At 40.3% G+C, this 19,874-nt stretch overlaps 1 protein-coding gene across 1 annotated transcript in view; it reads right to left on the bottom strand.

The window, feature by feature from the left end:
• The window catches only part of VPS41 (VPS41, HOPS complex subunit), a 169,635-nt gene that overhangs the window by 20,505 nt on the left and 129,256 nt on the right, over positions 1-19,874 (bottom strand). The window contains exons 17-25 of the mRNA XM_006020447.1: positions 17,898-17,990; positions 17,013-17,140; positions 15,625-15,769; positions 14,715-14,756; positions 14,534-14,584; positions 13,142-13,279; positions 6,216-6,270; positions 4,673-4,813; positions 1,176-1,312 (exon numbers count right to left, since the gene is read on the bottom strand). Coding sequence (XP_006020509.1) covers positions 1,176-1,312; positions 4,673-4,813; positions 6,216-6,270; positions 13,142-13,279; positions 14,534-14,584; positions 14,715-14,756; positions 15,625-15,769; positions 17,013-17,140; positions 17,898-17,990 — 930 coding nt within the window. The remainder of the gene's footprint in view (positions 1-1,175; positions 1,313-4,672; positions 4,814-6,215; positions 6,271-13,141; positions 13,280-14,533; positions 14,585-14,714; positions 14,757-15,624; positions 15,770-17,012; positions 17,141-17,897; positions 17,991-19,874) is intronic.

Below are 19,874 nucleotides of genomic sequence, written 5' to 3'. Positions count from 1 at the left end.
TCGCCGCGGGGGGGGGGGGGGGGGCAAGAACTTCCTGGTTGAAGGAAGAACTTTGTTGCAGAACAGCCATTTTTTTTCTGCAAGGAAGTACCTGAAAGGCTACATAGTTTCTCTGTGCTGGGAGAGAGGCCTCTCTCCCAGCACAGATGCAATGCTTGTTGTACATGGCCATTATCTAAAGTCTATGTTATTAAACAAAAGTTTTAAAATGATAATGATCCGCCTATTCAAAAGACTGGCTCTCCCCATGCCATACTGGCCTAATGGTAATCCATGCATGCTCAAACTGGTTCCCCTTCGATGCAACAGGCAACTGAAATTTTTTTCTGAGTGCCTATAGTGCATTTATCTTTGGCTTGAAATAATCAGGACTCCTGATCATTAAGCTTTCTAGGGCCTGCCTTTCAGAAGCTTAGGACTGAATAGGGCAGAGGCAGGTGGGAGCGGTGACTTTCAAGGGACAGAGAGTTTTGGTTTCAAAATGCCCATTGGGAATGCAGTTTTTTCACTGACTATTTGCTTACTTTAAACAATGTTACTGTGCCCACAGTAGTAGATAGGGACCTTCTGGGTTTTTTTAGGCCATTATGCATAGCAAATAAAATCAACTGTATCAGAATGTATCTGGATCTCTGTCCCCCAAAAGCACTAGCAAAGTAGCACATTTCTTTATGTAGCAAATTTCAGGAAACTGGCAGCCAAGCAAACCAACTCAAACATTTTTTCCCATATAATAGTGAAGTGCTGTAACCCAGTGAAGTTCCCTTTAAGCTCATAACTCATGGACTCATCTGGGACAGAACAAATAGAACAGTAGGCACAGGGAGATCTCACAGACATGATAAAGTAGGGATAGTTTTGCATAAAATAACCTAGGGTCCCCCCCTATTCTACTTACTAGCCAGGGTGTAGAAGAGAGTCAAGAGTTACATGGAACCACAAAAACTCACTAAGACGACGAACTGACAGTCATTTCTGAAATCTTGATTAAGGTTTCACAAATAGTCAAACTGGGTTTTGAACATGGAGTGTCGCAATAGAAACATCTCAATACAAAAGCAAGTGGTTGCTTCTTGATTAGCCTGCTATCTTCTCAGAACGTTTAAAGACAAAAATGTTCTACAATTGCTCTGAGGATGGATATCACTGAGGCAGAGAGAAAATAAGGAAGCTACCTGTAAGTTGTAATCCTGAAGAATTTTCACCAGCGAGTCTCTCAAATTAGGAATCTCCATTCCTTCTTTAATACGGTGAATTAAAAGAATGGGGTCAACATGAGTTCCAATGTTGTTTAACAGGCCAGTAATAAATGCTGCAGAAAGAGATAGGCAGAAAATAGCAAAATTAACTTCCAATAAGATGCCCGATTCAAACGTGTTTTGACAAAAGCCACAACATTCACCTGATTTTGACAGAATTGCCATAATGCCTATGTTAAGCCTTTTTCATGCATTTCTTGTAGGAAACTACCTTTACTTGTACACATCTCTCTTCAAGAAGGAAAGACAATGACATACATGACTAACTGCTCCTTAAAGGTTGTCTTTGAGACTCTGGAAAGTAAATCCCAGAGTATATAATGGTGCGAGAACTCAAAAGAAAACAACATATTACACGCACGCAATTTAAGTTAGAAGTTTAATTTAGAAAGTGAAGGTTTTAGGGAACCTCATCACATAGAAGAAGTAGTTGAAATTTCAATACAATTGTTTTTCAAGTACAGAATAGATATTAAGAAATTTTCAGGTCCTTCAATGAACTCCAGTTAGGTTTTGCCCGCGTGACTAAGCCCACACAGTGTGTTTTTCCTCCATCCCCGCTCTGAATTTTTGGTCAACCAACTGGCTACATGGAATAAGGAGAGGAGAGTAATTTGAGACACAGTATCTCCGTCCTGGCCCAAGTAACAGAGCAAGACCACCTAACTGACTGTGCAGGCTGAGAAGGCAGATAAAATTCTAGAAGCTGAGCTCGAGGTTTTTCCTCCAATCCAGCTCCTGATAATTTAGGCCACGGGTACACTACAAATAGTGTTCCGCATTCTCCGTTTTTACCAATTTTCACTGATAAATTCCCTGATTTTTTTAAGTCATTCAGTTTTTACTGATTTACACCTGTTTTTCAGTTCAAATCCCTGTTAACCAGCATGAGTGGGGAATGGCCAGTTAACAGGGATTTGAACTGAAAAATGGGTGGTGCTGGTAAGCTAAAAGTGCCAGTTACCTGAGGGACAGGTTTCTGGCCAGATGTTGGGGGGAAGGGGGGCGGCAGCGGTGGCCGCATGCGATATGAGGGCCATCGGGTGGTGGTGGCTATGTGGGGGTCAGGGGAGGGTGGCTGGAGACGCTGCCTGGGGGCATGGGGCTCCCAGCTCTAACCCCAGGTGGGGTGGGAGGTGCCGGTGCCAGGGTTGGGTCCCCCAACTCCACATTCAGCCATGTCCCATTCCCCCTCCCCCAAATGCCAGGGTAGCCCAGCAGCAGGCTGCTGCACCAGGGGAGAGGAGCACAAATGCAGCCAGGGAAGAAAGGCAGGGCACAGTACCACGTGCTTCCTGTCATTGATCCAGGGGCACGTGCCCCCTGGAAAGAGCCCAGCACAGGCCCCCCAGCCCACAGCCCTCCTGGGGGGCATGTAGCAGCAAGAGCTGTACCCCCCCCGCCCTGCACCCACTGACAGCTCCCCTCGCTTTGCTCCCTGCTGCAGACCTGGAAGTGGCCAACGGGCTGTGCCATGCCCCTTCCCCCACCCCTTCCCTAGTCCCAGTTTTATTCCCTTCCTCCCTGACCACCAATTTTTCCCTGATTTAAACTGATTTTCTTTTTCTTCCTTTCATTTTGATTTCATCCCAGTTTTTATGTTTCGAAGATGAACACTGAAAAAATTTCCGGATTTTTTTTTTTTTTTTTTAAATAAAATCTGAGAATGCAGAACACTAGCTACAAACTTAATCTACCGAGCGCTAGTAACCTCAAAACACACCACGTTACTTCATGTGCACTAATCCTGCAATCCAACTGACAGCGGGGGAGCGAGATCTGTGACAATGCATTCATTAGCACTGCTGAGTGGCAGTACCAAAATAGTCTATCCCTCTCCCCTAGTATTGCGTAAACATGGGTACACTACTTCTAGTTATGTAGGGGTAGCATGTCTGAAGCTATGCAATGAATGGTTGCCCTGCCCAGTAAGTATACAGTTTTCGGATAGCCATAATCTTTAAAGACTAATCTCCTGAGATCAAAAGTGTGTGCGCCAAACTAGTGTCATGATCAACAATGATTTTCTTTTCAATATGGATCAAGCACACTACTTGAGAATACCAAATTCATCTTTAACAGGTTAAGACAGATATTAAATTTAAATGCACTATGGGAGCTGATCCCCAATCCAAAAAACTGGGCTTCCTGCTATGCCACACATGCATGGGATCAGATCCCAATCGTACCCTACCTGCCAGTGCAAAGGGATCCCAAGATCTTAATCCCAGCAGTGGCAAACTGAAAGTGGGTGCCCACAGGTCTGGAGCAGACAATCAGCTGATTATCAGCTCAGGCCATGGAACCGGGCCACCAGAGCACTTCGGAACAGATTATCGGCTTGACAAGGACTGCACTCAGGCCAGTTTCGGATTTGAGCTGACAATCAACTGATGTTCAATTTAAGGTGCCATACAAACCAGCTACAAAACTGTTCTGCATTATATGAGGAACAATTTTATGGGTAGTTTCCCATTTTATGGCTCCTTAAATTGGACGGACATGTAGTAGTCTTGTCATTTATCCTGTGATTAAAATGTTAATCGCAGCATAAATGTACTGTGTACAGGGTCTAAGAACAGGTAAGGACTTCAGATCTGGTCTGAACTGTGGCTAAATGTTGCTATGCTAATTCTGTCACCCATCTGGGCTCTGGCGGAAAAGAGAAACAGTTCTATAATCTTTGGTGTCCCAGAAGAGGAGCAAAGTTATATAGCATAAAGCATTTTACAAATGCTCTATCTCCTCATTAATACATGATGCGTACCCTAAACCAGGAGCAGATGAATGGGGAAGGCAGGTAGACACAGGTAGGCATTTGACACACAGTAAGCTAATAGACCTTCTGTTTGCACCCAATTTGGAGGGCTGGGGAGGAGAGGGGAAGACAGGGAGAGAAGAGACAAAAAACAGATATAAAAGAATCTAGCATAATTAATCTGATTAAAAAAAAAAAAGCCAAAAGCTCTAGGATGATCATTACTTTGACAGTTGAGAATTTATATGCCACCTCTCCTGTATATATACTGCATGCAAAAGCTATAACTTCCTAACAACGTAGTCTGAAAGTCAATTTTGAGGAGATAAAATATAGTCTCACTTGATATAAACTTGAAAGAGATATATTATTTCATGAAGTTCTGTAGGTAACAATATACATACTGCCAGGCACCAAATAGTGTGGCATTTGCCTTTTATTACCTTCAGGCACTGTGATACTGGAGGATTCTTTTTCCTCAGCATTAAAAATTATTACACTACAATATACCCTGCTGCACTATGCAATCTGGCACAGTTCCCAAAACAATGTGAATATATCCTTTTTGCCATGCACAATAACAGTTTAACTCCTAACAGTCTTCTACTGCAGCACTTTACCCCACACAGCATGACCTGGAGCCTCTTTTGCTTACGTGGTTTGTCGATGGAATATAAAATGAGATCTTCCCACAGTTCTCCATCATCTTGCTCCTTGGCAAATTCAATAGCCTTATCTACATCGTGCAATTCCTCCATTATCATCTTCAGGGCACTGCGGCTATTACCCATTCTGCCTAGAGGGAAAAAATAAGGAAATTAAATTTTAAGCTATACCGAAAACCATCCCTTGATATGAATCTGTATTGCTGATAATTTTCCTGGTTAATTAATGAACGTAGGGTGAAGTCTTAGAGCCTAATTCATGCAAGCACTTCAGCAGAGGCCTCACTTCCTTCTTATATTCAAGCTATGCTTTAACCATTTGCTCAAACCCTGGTTCAATCAAAGGGATACAGAGTGCATGCTTTAGTGCTTTGCTGAATCAGGGCTATAAGAGAGCAGAGGGAGTTGTTTTGTTTTGTGAACTATCACTTTATATAAACTATTACTCACACACACATGCACTAAGAGAGAGAGAGTGAGTGTGCATGTGTGTGTGTGTGCATGTACGTACACACACACACACACAAATTCAGTAGAAATGGGCTTGATGCTGAACATCCATAGCTCCCACTGATTTAAACGTGTTCTAGTCACCCAACTTGAAAAAAAAAAATATCAAAACTTAACTGTCCTTGTTACGATGGTCTGTGCATGATGGTCAAGCCTTGTTTTAAACACCCTTCATTACAGACTTTATCACAGTTGAAATTATCTACTCTAATTCCCCTGAACACCTGTGGCCTCTCTTAAATGCGACAGGGCTTGCACAAACATGTTATTGCTCTGCAGGAAATCAGTGTTATTTACTCTCAATCCCCTCCTACCCTCCTTGCACCTCAATTCTTGAAAATTAAAGCCAGCAATGAAGAAATTCAGATACCCAAGCAAAACTGAATTGCAATGACTATAAAATACTTGGATTACCATGGACTGAACCATCCATTGTATTGTGTAAACCCACTATGAATCTTTTCTGAATGCAGAGTTTCCTCTCTATGGCCAATTGCACCATATCTTCCCTATTATTTCAGGTAAACCGTGACATTGCTTTCTGTTCTATGTACCACAGTCCAGGTACACACATGCACAAACCCAACGCCTTATCATTCCTTCCATCCTGAAGCGGGGTCCCTTCGCTGCTGAGGAAACTGGATTTATTCAACAAAAACATGTTATAAAAATAAAACCACCAATTTTCCCTGCAGGACAGGTGCAGGAATTAAAGGTTCCAAGGATGCAAGCAAAACAAAGAAATGAGCTGGGGAGGGCAGAAAATCAGACAGAGCCTTGCTTCTCCTAGAGCTTGTTCTGTTTTAAAGCAGGTACAGTATTCCATTCATGATGTGAAACACAATAAATAATCCAGTATTTTATTAAATCATGTTAGACAGTTCTATTGATTACATAACAACTGTGTTTCTAGGAGAATAAACATGTAAAATGACCATATCCAATGCATCACATGGTTCTCCAACATAACTTTGTGACAAGATTAAAAATGCAATGCAAGTTATTGTAAAAGAAGTTACTTACTTAAAAGATAGACTGTCTCTTCTACAAAGTTCCTCTGCTGGCAGATCTCAAGAGCCTTAAATTGTAGAGGGAGGAAAATAGTGAAGATGGAGAACCATGACATTAAATGTATTTAAAAAAAAAAAGTTAAAGGCCAAAAGACACTTTTCTCTGAAGATTCATTACCCAGCTGCAAAACAGCATAGCTCTCCAATGCACACTGGTGGATCCATGGAAATTAATTAAAGGAAGAATATTTTTGACATGTCTTTCCCAATGATTCATTTTCATTAATCTGGGGGTTTCCAGGGGTTGGCTGTTCATATTTCAGTCAGTATTATGCCAAGGATTCAGAACGAGGAACATCTTCTCAAACTCACGTCAGGGACAGGCATCATCCAAATCATCCTACCCCCTTACATAGACCATACCTTAATACAGAGATTCTCTCAGGGTCCTTTCCCCTCCCTTGACCTCCAAAGTCCAAAGGCTTGTGTGGAAAAGTAAATACTAATGAAGACATACAAGTATTACTATTACTACTACTTAAGGACTTCTGTGCAGTTCAGCTGCTGGATACATGTAATAGAACCAGCAGACTCTCCATCTACCACATTTGGCAGCCACTGACGTATGAAAAGTAAGGTACTGGCTATAAGTTACTAACACTAAGTTTTCCTAAGGGTCAACTAAGAGAAGTAGCAGCTTCTTCTCTTCTATACCCAGGACTAAAGAAAGTTACTGGCACTAATCAGCAGGCAGAAAGAAGAGAACACAATTGCAAGTACATATGTAAAAGGAGGCAAAAGGGAATATATTTGAAATTGATTGAATGAATTAAAAAAAGTAAGCCATAACAAGAGACAAGCATATAAAAATAAGATGTTCTTTCACCCTTTCAGAGAAAGGGGTAGAGGATGAACCAGTAGAAGTTTATTCAGTTTACAGCAGGATAGCCAACGTCTCTGCTTGCGTAAAAGGGTGCAGTAAGCACATATGTCAGTGGGGAGCTACAATAAAACAGAAGCCAGCTAGGAATTTAGTTCCGAGAGAGAGAGACAGAGACAGAGAAGGAGGGGGCGGAATAAGGGTTCACCAATGCAGCTGACAGTCTTTTTCACTGAGAAATGAACCACAAGGGGGGGAAAAAAAAATACTCAAAACAAACCCCAAAAACCCCAAACAAGAAAACAAAACACAGGCATTCAGTATTTCCAGAACTTGCCTGCAATGCTCCCTCTAGAGGGAAAACAGAGAACAAAAATACTTCTCTCCCAGTTTCTTTGATAAAAACACATATCTGAAATTGCACAGGAATAAGAGTGCCTTGGCCTAAAAGTTGTTTTTATTAAAGAAATTTCTGTTTGGCCAGCATATCATTATATGCTATGAATCAATATGTTTGTACAATTTATGTGTGATATTCAAAGCTGCTTAAATGGAACAGAAAAGTACTGGGAAATTGCATATTGTTGTTCTTTTCACATCTGAAGGGCTAAAGGTGGGACAAGCATAATTGCAGATGCATCAGTGATGGCAAATTCAATAATGAAACCTACTGACACCTGTTAGTAGCAATGTGTCAGTGTCGTGGTTGTATATTACAGCTAGGTGCTCACTGCTGTTATAGGAAGTGTCATTTGAATACATTCTAGGGAAAATGTTCCCTGGTGAAATGTTGGTGGTAGGCCATCACTGCCCTTAGAAATTGTTACTGAAAACAGGTACTGACTGTATATTTTCTGCCTTGGTCATTTCCCTTTTCTCCATCTTCTTTCCGATCAAAACATATGTAGAAAATGTAAACAATTTTGGAGATGAAGGGATTTTCATTACAATGCAGTTCTCTCTTTTGCTTTGACTTAAAAGCCAGGATTGCACTGCCCACATGCAGCACTCTTCCCGTTTCCATTACTTTCCACCTCTGGAATAGTACTGGAGGGCAAAGCCTCCAAAACTTGTACCCCCACGATTTCCACATTGTCTTTGACTACACTATTGTAACTGCAATGTGTGACAAGATGTGCATGGAAAAAAACCTCACTTGAGTAGGCATGTACACACACGTACACACACACACCCCCTCTTCTGCCCATCCACTCACCCCCCACCCCATGAATGCACACTCTCTCTCAATGCAAACCTTTTCATTTAGGCTGATGGTTCTCAACCTTGTTAGAGTTGAGGTATCCCTTGTCAGATGCGAGGTATTTCTTGTTAGACATAAGGCACCCCTCAGAAAACGCCAGCGCTTACTTTTCACTCATTTTATGTACTAGAGCAATTCTTCTGTTGCAAAGAACTCGGACCACAACAAGTCAGGATGATTTTGAAACTATGAATTCCAATCTGAAATCTCTGGATTTATCTCGTGAATCATGTTTGGCCACTTAACAGTAATAACATTACATGGCACCCCATGGCACCTTTGAAAGGATCTGTAAGCATGCCAGAATGCCACAGCGTCCTGGTTGGGCATCACCAATTTACGCACGTAAGCAACAGCGCACAAAACTTACGTGAAAATGTTTTGCATGTATAGAAATGAAAACCTGGCTGTGGCTGACTTAAAAATCACCCTCAAGGGTTAGGAAATGCCATCCATCTTGTACATAGCTTTGCATATAGATATTTAGCTCCTGCAACAATGTGTCAAGTGGAGGATCAGAGTAAACACAGTTTTCTTTAATAGAGAAGATGTATTCTTGGAGTGTCCTGGCTGTTTCTGGAACTAGAAAACTACTTTGGAGATAAGTTATTGTCGAAATTTTTGGTTAAACAACTTCAAACTTTACAGTGCTGCAATTCTCAGAAACATTTCCCAAGGCTGCTCAGGCCATATCCACACAGCAAAAATCTATGTTCCATACCAGCCTTCTCAAGCATGCTGTGCTACTCTGGGAACACTGCTTCCTTAAATCAGAAGCAAGATAACTCCCTGAGGGTACATCAGGTGTGTTAACTCTGCCAATTTGCCCTCCTGCTGCAGCTACACTGTTTTCAATTTAGGAAGCAGCTCACCAAGAGCAGTACGGTGTGCATGATTATGCTACTGGGGAGCATCTCAAGGTAGACAAGACCTAACTGACCAAAAGGAAGGGGGGAGGGATGCCACAGGAAGGAGGGAATGTGTATGAAAGCAAAGCAAGAACAGTGCAGGTTGGATAACTTCGTGTCTACACATGCTAAGAGCTGGGTGGCTGCGACAGCCATTTAGAGAAAATGGTAAAATCTTTGCCCCGCTAAGTACATGACAAAGACTTCTTTCATCTCAAGCAAGCCAGTAGTCCACCTAGGTGCCATACTTATTTTTTGTTTGGGCAGAGTAGAGGAAAGGATTAAGTAGATGCTACCACAATGCCACAAAGGAATGTGGTCCAGCGATTAAAATCCATGATAAGGAGTTTAGCGTTGTTTAACCGGCAAACCTGAAATAACCATGTTTCTTTGTGCAAGTCATTTAAAAGCTACCAGGGCTTTTATAGCACAAGTATAAAAATATTCACTGGCCTCAGAGTGTTTTGTGTTTTTGTTAGGGAATGTTTGTGGAGTACTGGGGGTTCCTAAGGCTTTTTCTATCTCAGATGTATCAGGAAACATTACAGATTAATCCTACCACTTGGTCCTGAAGAAAGCAACAGCCTCTTAAGTAAAAAAAAAAAAAAAAAATTACTTATCACTGATCAAAGCAGCATAGCATTGATCAAGCTAAATTCCCCTTAGTGAAATAAATATGTGGCAGAGAAACAGGGTATTAAAAAGAATCCATCTGCCATAAGCTTTTATGGACACAGATATTTGTATGTTATTTAAAGCGAGTGAATTAATACAAATTTCCCCAAATGTGGTTTATTAACGGAATATGCCTTGACAGCCTTCTCTGAAGAATTTAATTTAAATGTATTCTTTAAAAAGTCATAAAAAATGTAGACCATTCAGTTAGCTACGAGAGTCCGTTTGGTGCCGCAATAAAATCTGTTCTATCAAATGATTATTCGCACAAATTGGTAGAAGACAAGCTTATAGTAATACGCTTAGTGAAGTAAACCTTTGAACTTCTGGTCATCACAGCACACATGCCTCTAGCTATTGTATGTCCATGAATGTTTTTAGGGTTTCGAGACCTCCTGAATATATAAGCCAATAGACACTGGTGATTCAGATACTGTACATTACTCGGAACTAAAACTCTAGGCCAAGATGTTTGACAAAAAAGCAGTAATACATTTTTTTTTATGTGGTCTACGTAAGAAAAATAAAAAGATCTAGTTCTATGGAAATGCTACAAATACGAATCAAACTGAAGAAATAGCCTATAATTGAATTTTAAACCCTTATTCAGGGAATCTGTTCAGGATTAAATTTAGCCATAGATTTTCCTTCAAAAAAGTGAGGCATAATGAAGCAGTACAAGCATAGTCTCCAGTGAACAACCTCAGCCAACACTCTCAGCATCCACAAGCTCCCTTTGTTTTTTTCTCTGAAAACTCTCATAAAGTCATTGCGGCTAAAGGACTGTGGAATATATACACTAACGCAGGGCTATTTTGCATCTCTGTAGGGTGAAAAAGAGAATAGCTTATTTATTCAAATAAAGCTTCCACGGCCTATCTCCTCTTAACCACAGTCATGCAAATCAGTCAGAATCCTAAGTTAGGACTGTTAGCTTTTCTCATGCAGCAGCTCTGAGCTTTGCCCTGGGCATCAAAATCTAATGCTTCATTGCCAAGATCCAGTCAGGAAGTAAAAGACTGGAGGCAGGTGTGCACACTTCATCTGAACATTAATGTGATTTTTTGGTTTAGCTCCTTTAAGTCCAAGGGCTCCCAGATGTGCGTCAAACCCACAGTTTCACATATTTGCAAAAACTAATTACAGGCTTCTCTTGCTTTATGTGGGTTCTGTATGTGCGAACTTGCTCTTATGTGATGACCATTTTTATACCAAAAATTTGTTACATGCGAGGTAAATTCACTCTTATGCGATCAGTGTGGCAGAAGCCCGCAGGCAGCTGCTTTGTGCAGTGCATTGTGGGAGTGATACACACCAAAATACAGTTTCTTGTGTGGATCTGTGCTCCTCGCTCATTGTCTACAACTCGTGTTTCTGTAGTCACCATCCCCATTATGATAGTGCCCTGTGCTTGTGTGTACTGTCTGCTGTTGGCGAGTACCAAAATTGTCTTGTAAAAGTGGTAGAAATGGATCTGGGGGTCAGTACAGTCAAGGTCTTGGAATGTATCCCTATTTGTTACATTGTAAAGAGGGTTCCCTTTATGTGAATTTGAGTTATATGCTGTTTTCCAGGAACGCGTGTACAGTATAAAGCCAGGGAAACCTGTATATCCAAATGCAGCTATGTTATAGTATGAGGGCAGAGGGCATATCAGAAACTAACAGCAAAATGGCTGCCCATGCTGAATGTCTGCGACGGTGGGAAACTACACAGCAGCAGTGAACAATGACAGTTGCATGGTCAAACATACCCATCATTTACAACTATGCAGAGAAGTGATCATTGCACACAAAATGGTTTTATTTCCAAACTGCCATTAGCTTCTGAATCTCCTTATAATTTAGTTGTCTTACTTTTAAGAGTAAAATGTTAATCTTGGCCCAAAACTTTACAATATACTGGGTACATCTACACATGCACTTTACTGCGGAATTGACCAATTAGATCTGCAGTAAAGCATCACCACCTAGATGTGCAATAATATTAGGACACAGCAAGCTAATTAACTCTGCTGTAAGATACAACTGTCCCTGACAGTACAACAGGGTCATTGTGACCAAATGCATGTGTAGACAGCGACTGCCAGGCACAAATTGTGCCTTGTCAGCCCAGCCAGCTGGGGGTCAGACCCCTGTGTCCTGCCAGTCACTCCTCTGCCTGATGCCACCACCTGGAGCCCAGAGCTGACTCCCAATACCACCTGCCAGCCCGGGGCTGCTCCACCCCAGCTCACATTGCTGTGCTCTTGGGCGCACATGTAAACACTGTGCCCAGGAGTAGTTGACTCTGGCTCAAATTGCTCTGGAGTTTATTGCTATGCATTAGTAGCATGTGCACATGCACCCACTGTGCTTTATCACATAACACTCCTGATTATAATATACACCTTGTTTTTGAAAGGTGGAATAAAGAAAAAAGATTTTTTGTAGAGAGCAGAGAGGGAGCCTAATCTTCGGCAGACTTCACCCTCCTTTTCCTGCTTAACTAAAGTACCAGCTATTGTTAAAGATAAGTCCACCCATAGAAACCAATTATTCGGAAAGAGCTAAAAAGCTGTGAAATAGGAGAAGAAACTAGGAATTAGCAGACAGTTTTACTGTCTCAAGAAAGGTTGGCTACATTAGTGGTACATCATTAAAAAGGAGAGATGATTGTTAACACCTTTGGAGTGGTAAGCCATAAAGACAACAAGCTATTAAGTCAACTGACTCCCTTAGCTACCTGAATAGTTAGTAATATAAGAGCTGCTGCACTGTGGAAGTGGAATCAAAGCAGGGTGTTTCTATTTTGGGGGAAAAAATCAGCTTCCCTGTTTAAAAGTTGCAATTTTGGGGGGCTGATTTTGGAGGAAAATGTACATGTTATAAACAAGAAAATATGGTACTTGATTCCTTGTAGCCATTGCTACCTACAGCATGTATGCAGAATCCCATGGCCAATATATAAAGCTACACACAAATCACAGAGAACCGCTCCATTAACACACTAAACTCTGCTATTTGAACTAATGGAGAAACTCTTTGCTAGCTGTCAGGAATCATTTTAAAGGCAAAGGACTAAAGGTGGCAAAGTAGCAATTCCATGTTGATCCACTAGAGGGTAGTGGTATACCTGCATACATGTGCACACCACAAGCACAAAAATTAGCAATTCAGCCAGATGCTGATAAATATAGTCAAGGTAGACATGTTTTAGATCTTTGTTTGGCTTACCTTTTCTAATGGACAGTGTGTGCTGTCTCTGAGAAATGGGAGCAGGTTTGGACGATCATATTCAGCATAGAGGCTGATCTGTTTCTCATGGTATCTCTGTCCTTTATGATGGTCTCTTTTGAAAAGCTTGTGCAAATACTATAAAAACAAAAAGAATAAGCACGCATACATTCATGCAAAATTGTAAAACCACAGCCAGTAATTTCCCTGAGACTGCATCAAAACATCCAAAAAGGATGAGAGCACAAGTCCTTTTTCTTAAAAAAAAATAAAAATAAAAAAAAAATTAGTTCTTTCTACAACACCCTCCCTCCCCAGCATCACAGTATCCAGTGCAAGCTCTACCAAGCAATGGAGTTTTGTCAGTGCTTTGATAAAGCATACACTTTATTCCTCAGTGCAACATTCTTTGAACTGGTACATTTTGGACTTCAAAGAAAAAAAAAAAACGTAGAAAAAAATGTCACCGCAAGTTTCCTATTTTCTTTGGATAAGCTGCACTGACTGGATGATTATGGATCAATATTTAATTGTTTGTAAAGTAATATTTCAAAGTATAAGTTGCAGAGTGGAAGAAGCTCCACCCCTCAAGAAAACATGAATTAGTCAAAAATTATCTGAAATGTAATTTTTATTCCAAATGAATTTGACATAACACTTCAAAACTGACACACGCCTCTCAGAAGTTGGCACACAGTTAACGCCCTTCATTTTATAAGGCTCTTTGATTCTAGACTGCACTGAATACATGCATTTCCTATAATTAGCACTCCATTATGCAATCCAAATGACACCGCCAACATGAAGGTTTTTAACCCTCCTGCTTTTGTCTACAAGTTGATAAGACAAGTGCCCTCCCCCCAAAGTATTTAAAGACAGCAATATAATTCTGAACAAATTTAAAAAATCATTGCACTCTTTGGAAAAGCAAGTGTCTCTCTTTTTCTAAGCATAATCCTAAATATTAAACCAACGTTTAAGTAAACAAAGAAAAAAAAAATCAGCCAACCTCATTACTGTATGGGGGGAAGAACAAAGAACATGGGAAAAAAACAACAGATAGATGTTTGGGGGAAAGAAGGGATACTTTACAGTTCAAAACTACATGTGATGTCCCACAGTAGGTGATCAAAAGGAGTTTACTTTAAAATTATGTATTATTCCACGAATGTTCTTAGCTCAAAGTTAAAGTGGAACAGTAATTCTGCCTCTCTACCACCCATAAAATTGAACTTTGGCTGTAAGACTTCAGTGGTATATACCTTTATTCCCTGTCACAGATTAGGAATTTGCATGTTAAATCACTAACTATATTTATAAAAAATATGCTAAGAAAGCTCCAGTAAGTTTATTCAACTCAAAAGTAAAGTAACCAAAACCACTAAGCTTTACCACATGTTGTAGTTCAGGTCTGTTTTCCAGTTCTTCTACAACTTTATCAATCTGAAAACAAAAACAAGCAAAAAAAAGATATGGATGAGCAAACCTGTCGCTATTACCATGTCAATAGGACCAAAAGATGTGTATGGGAAGGCACTCAGCTTACTGTATCAGGAATGGTTTGCATACTCACTGAAATTTTAGCTTCGTTATCCAAAAGCATGTCTACTGCTTTCTGGAACAGAAAAAGGAACACAACTGAGAATGGGTCTAACCAAAGATAGACAGACAGACAACACATATAGGAATATAACCATATGGATATTACAAATACACCATTTCTCATTTGAATTTATTTGAATAGCAGCCTGCAAAATGCCAGTGTTGTGAGGATAGGCACTACTGGTACTTTTCAAGAAGACCTACTATATATTCTAAGAATACCTTTCATAAGTTTGCACATGAAATAGAAATCAATAGCACATTCATAACATCCCCTACAGAAAGCTTATTTTGTTTGGGTTTTATCCAGTTTGGAGACAGAATTTGTATAATTTTCATACGTGTTATACCTTTTCCTTATTTCCTCATTTCCAAAACATAGATTAATACTAGATTAGTCAACTATTGAGAAGAAAAAGCAGTGGGGATACCCAATAAAGTGTGATCAATTAAATCTGCTCCTCTAAAAACGTACTACTTTGGACACAACTCATTAGTATGATTGGGGCTCCTATTTGTTTGGAAATGCAGCAAGCATCTTAGGGTAAAAGCTTATTTTCAGAATCACAAGGGAGATTTTAGATTCAGTCTGTTCACCCTCCAAGGGAGATGCTCATTACATAACATGCAGCTGCAAGGAAGGGCAGAACACCTACTACAATCATTTGAGAAAAGTAGTTCTGCTGAGGTTCTGAAGTTATTTTTGGTTCTCTTAACTCCAGAATGCCAGTCTAGTAGACTTCTCCACATAACCTCAGAATGGGTTTAGACAGAATACTAAACCTTTGACACAACACACTCTTTAAAAGACATTCAATTCCTTCTTGTTGAAATATTTACTGCTCAGAAAGAGTAAAAAGCAACATTAAAAGTCATTGTACCTCTGAATCAAAATCCATAAGGAGAACAATTTTGTCTCTGATAGAACTGAACAGATTGTGCTTGTGGATCAACTGGAAAACATCTTTGTGTCTCAAGGTTAGGTAAATTTCAAGGGCTTTCCCATAGCGCTGGTCATAGGTATACCTGATAAAAGACATGTTATGATCTGAAAGTAAATCAAGTTATACTGCGATCTAAGGCAAGACATTACATAAATGGAAAAACACGTGTGACAGTCGAAATGCTTCACTTTTATTCAGGGGGAAAAATCTCTCAAAAGAAATGCAAGCCATTGGGAAATCTGTTTATAGCTTTGGTCATTAAATTAATAATTATTAATGCTGTCATGAGGTCAGCCTACAACTTTTCCTCTCTCTTCAAAGCCCTTTAATTCTAAATATAGAGGACTAAGCAGAACTCCTTCCAGAGCTATTCAGTGCTACCATCTTAAGATAATTGGAATGGGTTGTCACTGAGCAACAGGATTTTTTCCCTCTTTTTAGAGGCAGAACTGCAGACTGTTGTACCTCTTTATCAGGATATCAGACTGAGTCAATGATGCAAGGCTATGTCAATAGACCAAGTGTGCCTTATCAAATCATTTTTTTTAGACATTTTCTAATCACAGATTTCCAACCCTGTTGTATATCTCAACTGTAACACTTTCTGAAATTCAAGAGAAAGAAGATGTCACTTCATTTTCTTTCTATGTATTTTTTGAAGAGACACTGTCCACAAAAAAGGCAACAAAAAACAGGGAGGTAGGAGGAAAGGGAGCTGGAAAATCCAATCTTCCCTCACAGTTCTTCTGTTTAATTTTTAACGTACTTTAACTAATGCAAGAGAGAAGAACTGTTAAACACTGCCTTCCACATAGGGGAGTCGGAAATTTAAAAAAAAAAAAAAAAAAGGTTGATAGTGCAGAAAGCTAAGAGCAGCAATTACTTCTATTATGGTAGGTGGCCAAATACTTTAACATAAGGGCAAATACAATACTGCTGCAGAAAGAAACCTTTGGGGTGCCTATACACAGGCAGGGAGGCTTCTCTGACTCGCTGCAATTGCAGTGCATCGGAGCAGGCTCAATTAAACAAGTTCGCTGGAGCGTGGTAATTACCATGCCCCAGATTACTCCAGCACCGTATGAATCAGCATCCCTGTGCTGAAAAATGGCAGAGGGGCCCTTTACCTAAAGCTAATTCGATGAGCTTTAGTTAAAGTATCCCTGCCGCCATTTTTCAGCACGGGGACACTGATACACATGACGCTACGGGTGCTTTAATTAAATCAGCTTTTGGAGCCACTGTAATTAAAGCACTCCCCCACCCACTGCCCCAAGCATGTGTATAAACACCCTTAGAGCCTGACATGTGTAAAATGCACTTACAACTCTGCAAGAGTTCTGAGCAAGGTCCTATTCTGTGGATCTTTCTTCAGGTGATCCACCACGGCTTGCACTATGATGGCATTGTTATACAGGTCTCCAGGCCACTCTTTTATCAGCGTTGCAAAGCCCTAAAAGCAGAGGAGACTGTCAACAGAAATATAGTTGTATGCCAAGCAGCAAACTCGGATCAACCTCATGTTCAATCAACTATACACTGTCACACATCATTTCTGCAGTATAGTTTTCTTTCCTTCTCTTAAAGTTCTATAAAGTGCTCTTGCTCCTTTTTGATCAAGAGATCTTGTGCTGTTTGCCAGAGTTTGAGAAAACAAGAGAGAATTTAGAGAATTTAGAAAGGTAAGAAGTCACTTTAAAAAACGATCACTGAGCTATGGACACAGGTAAACTTAACCACTTCAAAATGCCAGGAGCATCTGCTGCTTGGGAGCATAATTCAGTTGTCTTGTCACAACTTACTTCTGCATGCTTGTAAAGGAGACAAATATGCTAGCATCACTTAAAGTTTAACCCTGAATGAACCAACCCAATTCTCACTACCCTCTGACAAAGCACCTAACAAAGTAGGCTCTTGTCCACAGAAGTTCAAGTCTCTCTGAACCATTCAGTATGAAAGGGGCCACCTGACCTACCTCCCGCCTGATTTCAGGCTAACACAGCTTAATAGCTTTGTATCAATAATACAAAGCTACATTTGGTATACAGAAAAACATTTCAGAATATATTAAAAAAAATCAGTTTGGTATTGTTGTTTTAATTCTTGTTAAGTTTACCATTAATGTTCTTTTTTTTACTACAATAGAGAATCTGCTGATAGTTTCACAGTATTTTGCTAGTAATGACAATTACACGTGGATGCATCAGTACCTCATAATCGCTTTCCAAAAACTCATGAAGGACCATTTCGTAGATGAGAGGCTTCAAAATTGGATCCCGTCTTGGTAAATAAGGGCTAATTGCCTGCAAGAGGTAACAAAATAGCATAGGGTCAAAATTTAAAGCATTCTTTTTGTACAAATATTCCAGCAAAATGAATAAGTGCTTCCAATATAAGTAGCAAAATCTGATTAATTTTTCATTCCAAGGGAACTGGGTAACAACAAACTCCCCATAATTAATTTACCAGTAGAAGGCAGGACAGTGTGGCACCTTATAGTCTAACTCATAGAGAGAGAAATAAGTTTTTGTAGGCTATCATTTGATTCACAGAAGTTTAGGGCTGGACGGGACCTCGTGAGATCATCAGGTCCAGCCCCCCTGCTCTCAGCAAGAAAGACTGCTGGGGTCAAATAACCCCAGTAAGATGTGCGTCCAGTCTCCTTTTGAAGATATCCAGGGTAGGTGTCTGCACCACTCCCACTGGGAGTCTATTCCAGAGTCTGGTCACAGGAACTGTGTAGAAGTTTTTCCTTATATCCAGTCTGAAACCTTCTTCTAGGAGTTTATGACAGTTGCTTCTGGTTTTCCCCAGGGCACTCTGGTGAATAGTGGTTCACCTAACCCCTGATGCTTACCCCTGATATATATGCCACCAAATATAAGATAAGCTGCCACCAAATGACCTCAAAGGCTTCTCTTTTCTAGGTTGAACAGTCCCATATCTGTCAGCCTTCCCTCGTATAGCTTGTTCTTCAGGTCCCTAATCATATGAGCAACTTTTTTCTGGGCTATTTCAAGCTTCTCCACATTCTTCTTGGTGCAGTAGGCTATAAAAGCTCTGGCTCTCTGGATTACTCAGTCTCTAAGGTACCCCACTGCTCTGCCATCTGCTTACAGATTAACATAGCTAACTACCTCTCTAACTACCAGGAATTAGCCATTTTCAACTTTGTTGGATGTATTTTGTATTTTATATCCATACAAACTAAAAAATGATGTTTTGCCATTTATAAGACGGAAACAATTATTACAAAAATTCCAAGCGCAAACTGTACCCACTGTGACTTGCTATGAAAACTGCATGATTATACAGATATGTAAATATATGCATTTCTGTTTATAAAAATTCAGAGTACTCACTCACTACATCAGAATTACAATATTATGAGGAAATAAAGTAACTGAAGGCTCCTGGCAGATGTTACAATTAAGAGACGATTAACCTGTTAATCCCACCATAAATAGTAGCCCTGCCAAACATTAAAGGAATGAATGGCCCAAAAAACTAGCCATAAAAATATTGCCCAAAAGATGCATATCATTTTTGTGGCTGACTGCCATCATGCCTTAAATTGAACATGTGGCAGGGGAAATAGAGTTGGCTCAAAACTCCAATGCAGTCCTAACAATCAGTTGACACTCAGTCCCAGCCCCAAGAGTCTGGAGTTGGCCCCAGTGTAGCCCCAGGACTGGGGCTAACAATCAGCCAAATTTCAGTCCTGCCCCCAGGACCACTTGGGTTCAGCCAAGCTGTGAGCACCCAGCTTTCAGTTCGCCAGTTCAGGGGAAGCTGGAATCCTGGACACTCTTTGCACAGGCAAGTAGTAATGGCGTCAGTGGATCTCTGACCCCAAAATGGTACGTCCTGACATACATGTGGCATGGCAGGAGATGCAACTGTTGGGACTAAGGATCAGATCCCACTACATCATTCAATGATGAATGTGCACCATAATCCAGAGATTTATAATTTGCACTCACTGCCAGAACTGAAAATAAATTCAGAAAAATGGAGTGGTTGATTGTCTGTGTCTTAACGAGCCAAGAAAAGCTGAAGGGTATCCAGTGCTTTGTAAGTGTCAGCTGACTTGACAGAGGCTCTGGATAGCATTGGTCAGTACTTTTTTAACGAACTGATTAATATGAGCGTAATTCTATGCACATGCAAGTGGCAATGATTAAATA

The sequence above is a fragment of the Alligator sinensis genome, unplaced genomic scaffold (assembly GCF_000455745.1).
Source record: "Alligator sinensis unplaced genomic scaffold, ASM45574v1 scaffold254_1, whole genome shotgun sequence".
Classification (NCBI taxonomy): Eukaryota; Metazoa; Chordata; order Crocodylia; family Alligatoridae; genus Alligator; species Alligator sinensis.
Note: the sequence above shows the minus strand (reverse complement) of the source record. Positions and strands in the feature narration are given on the sequence as shown.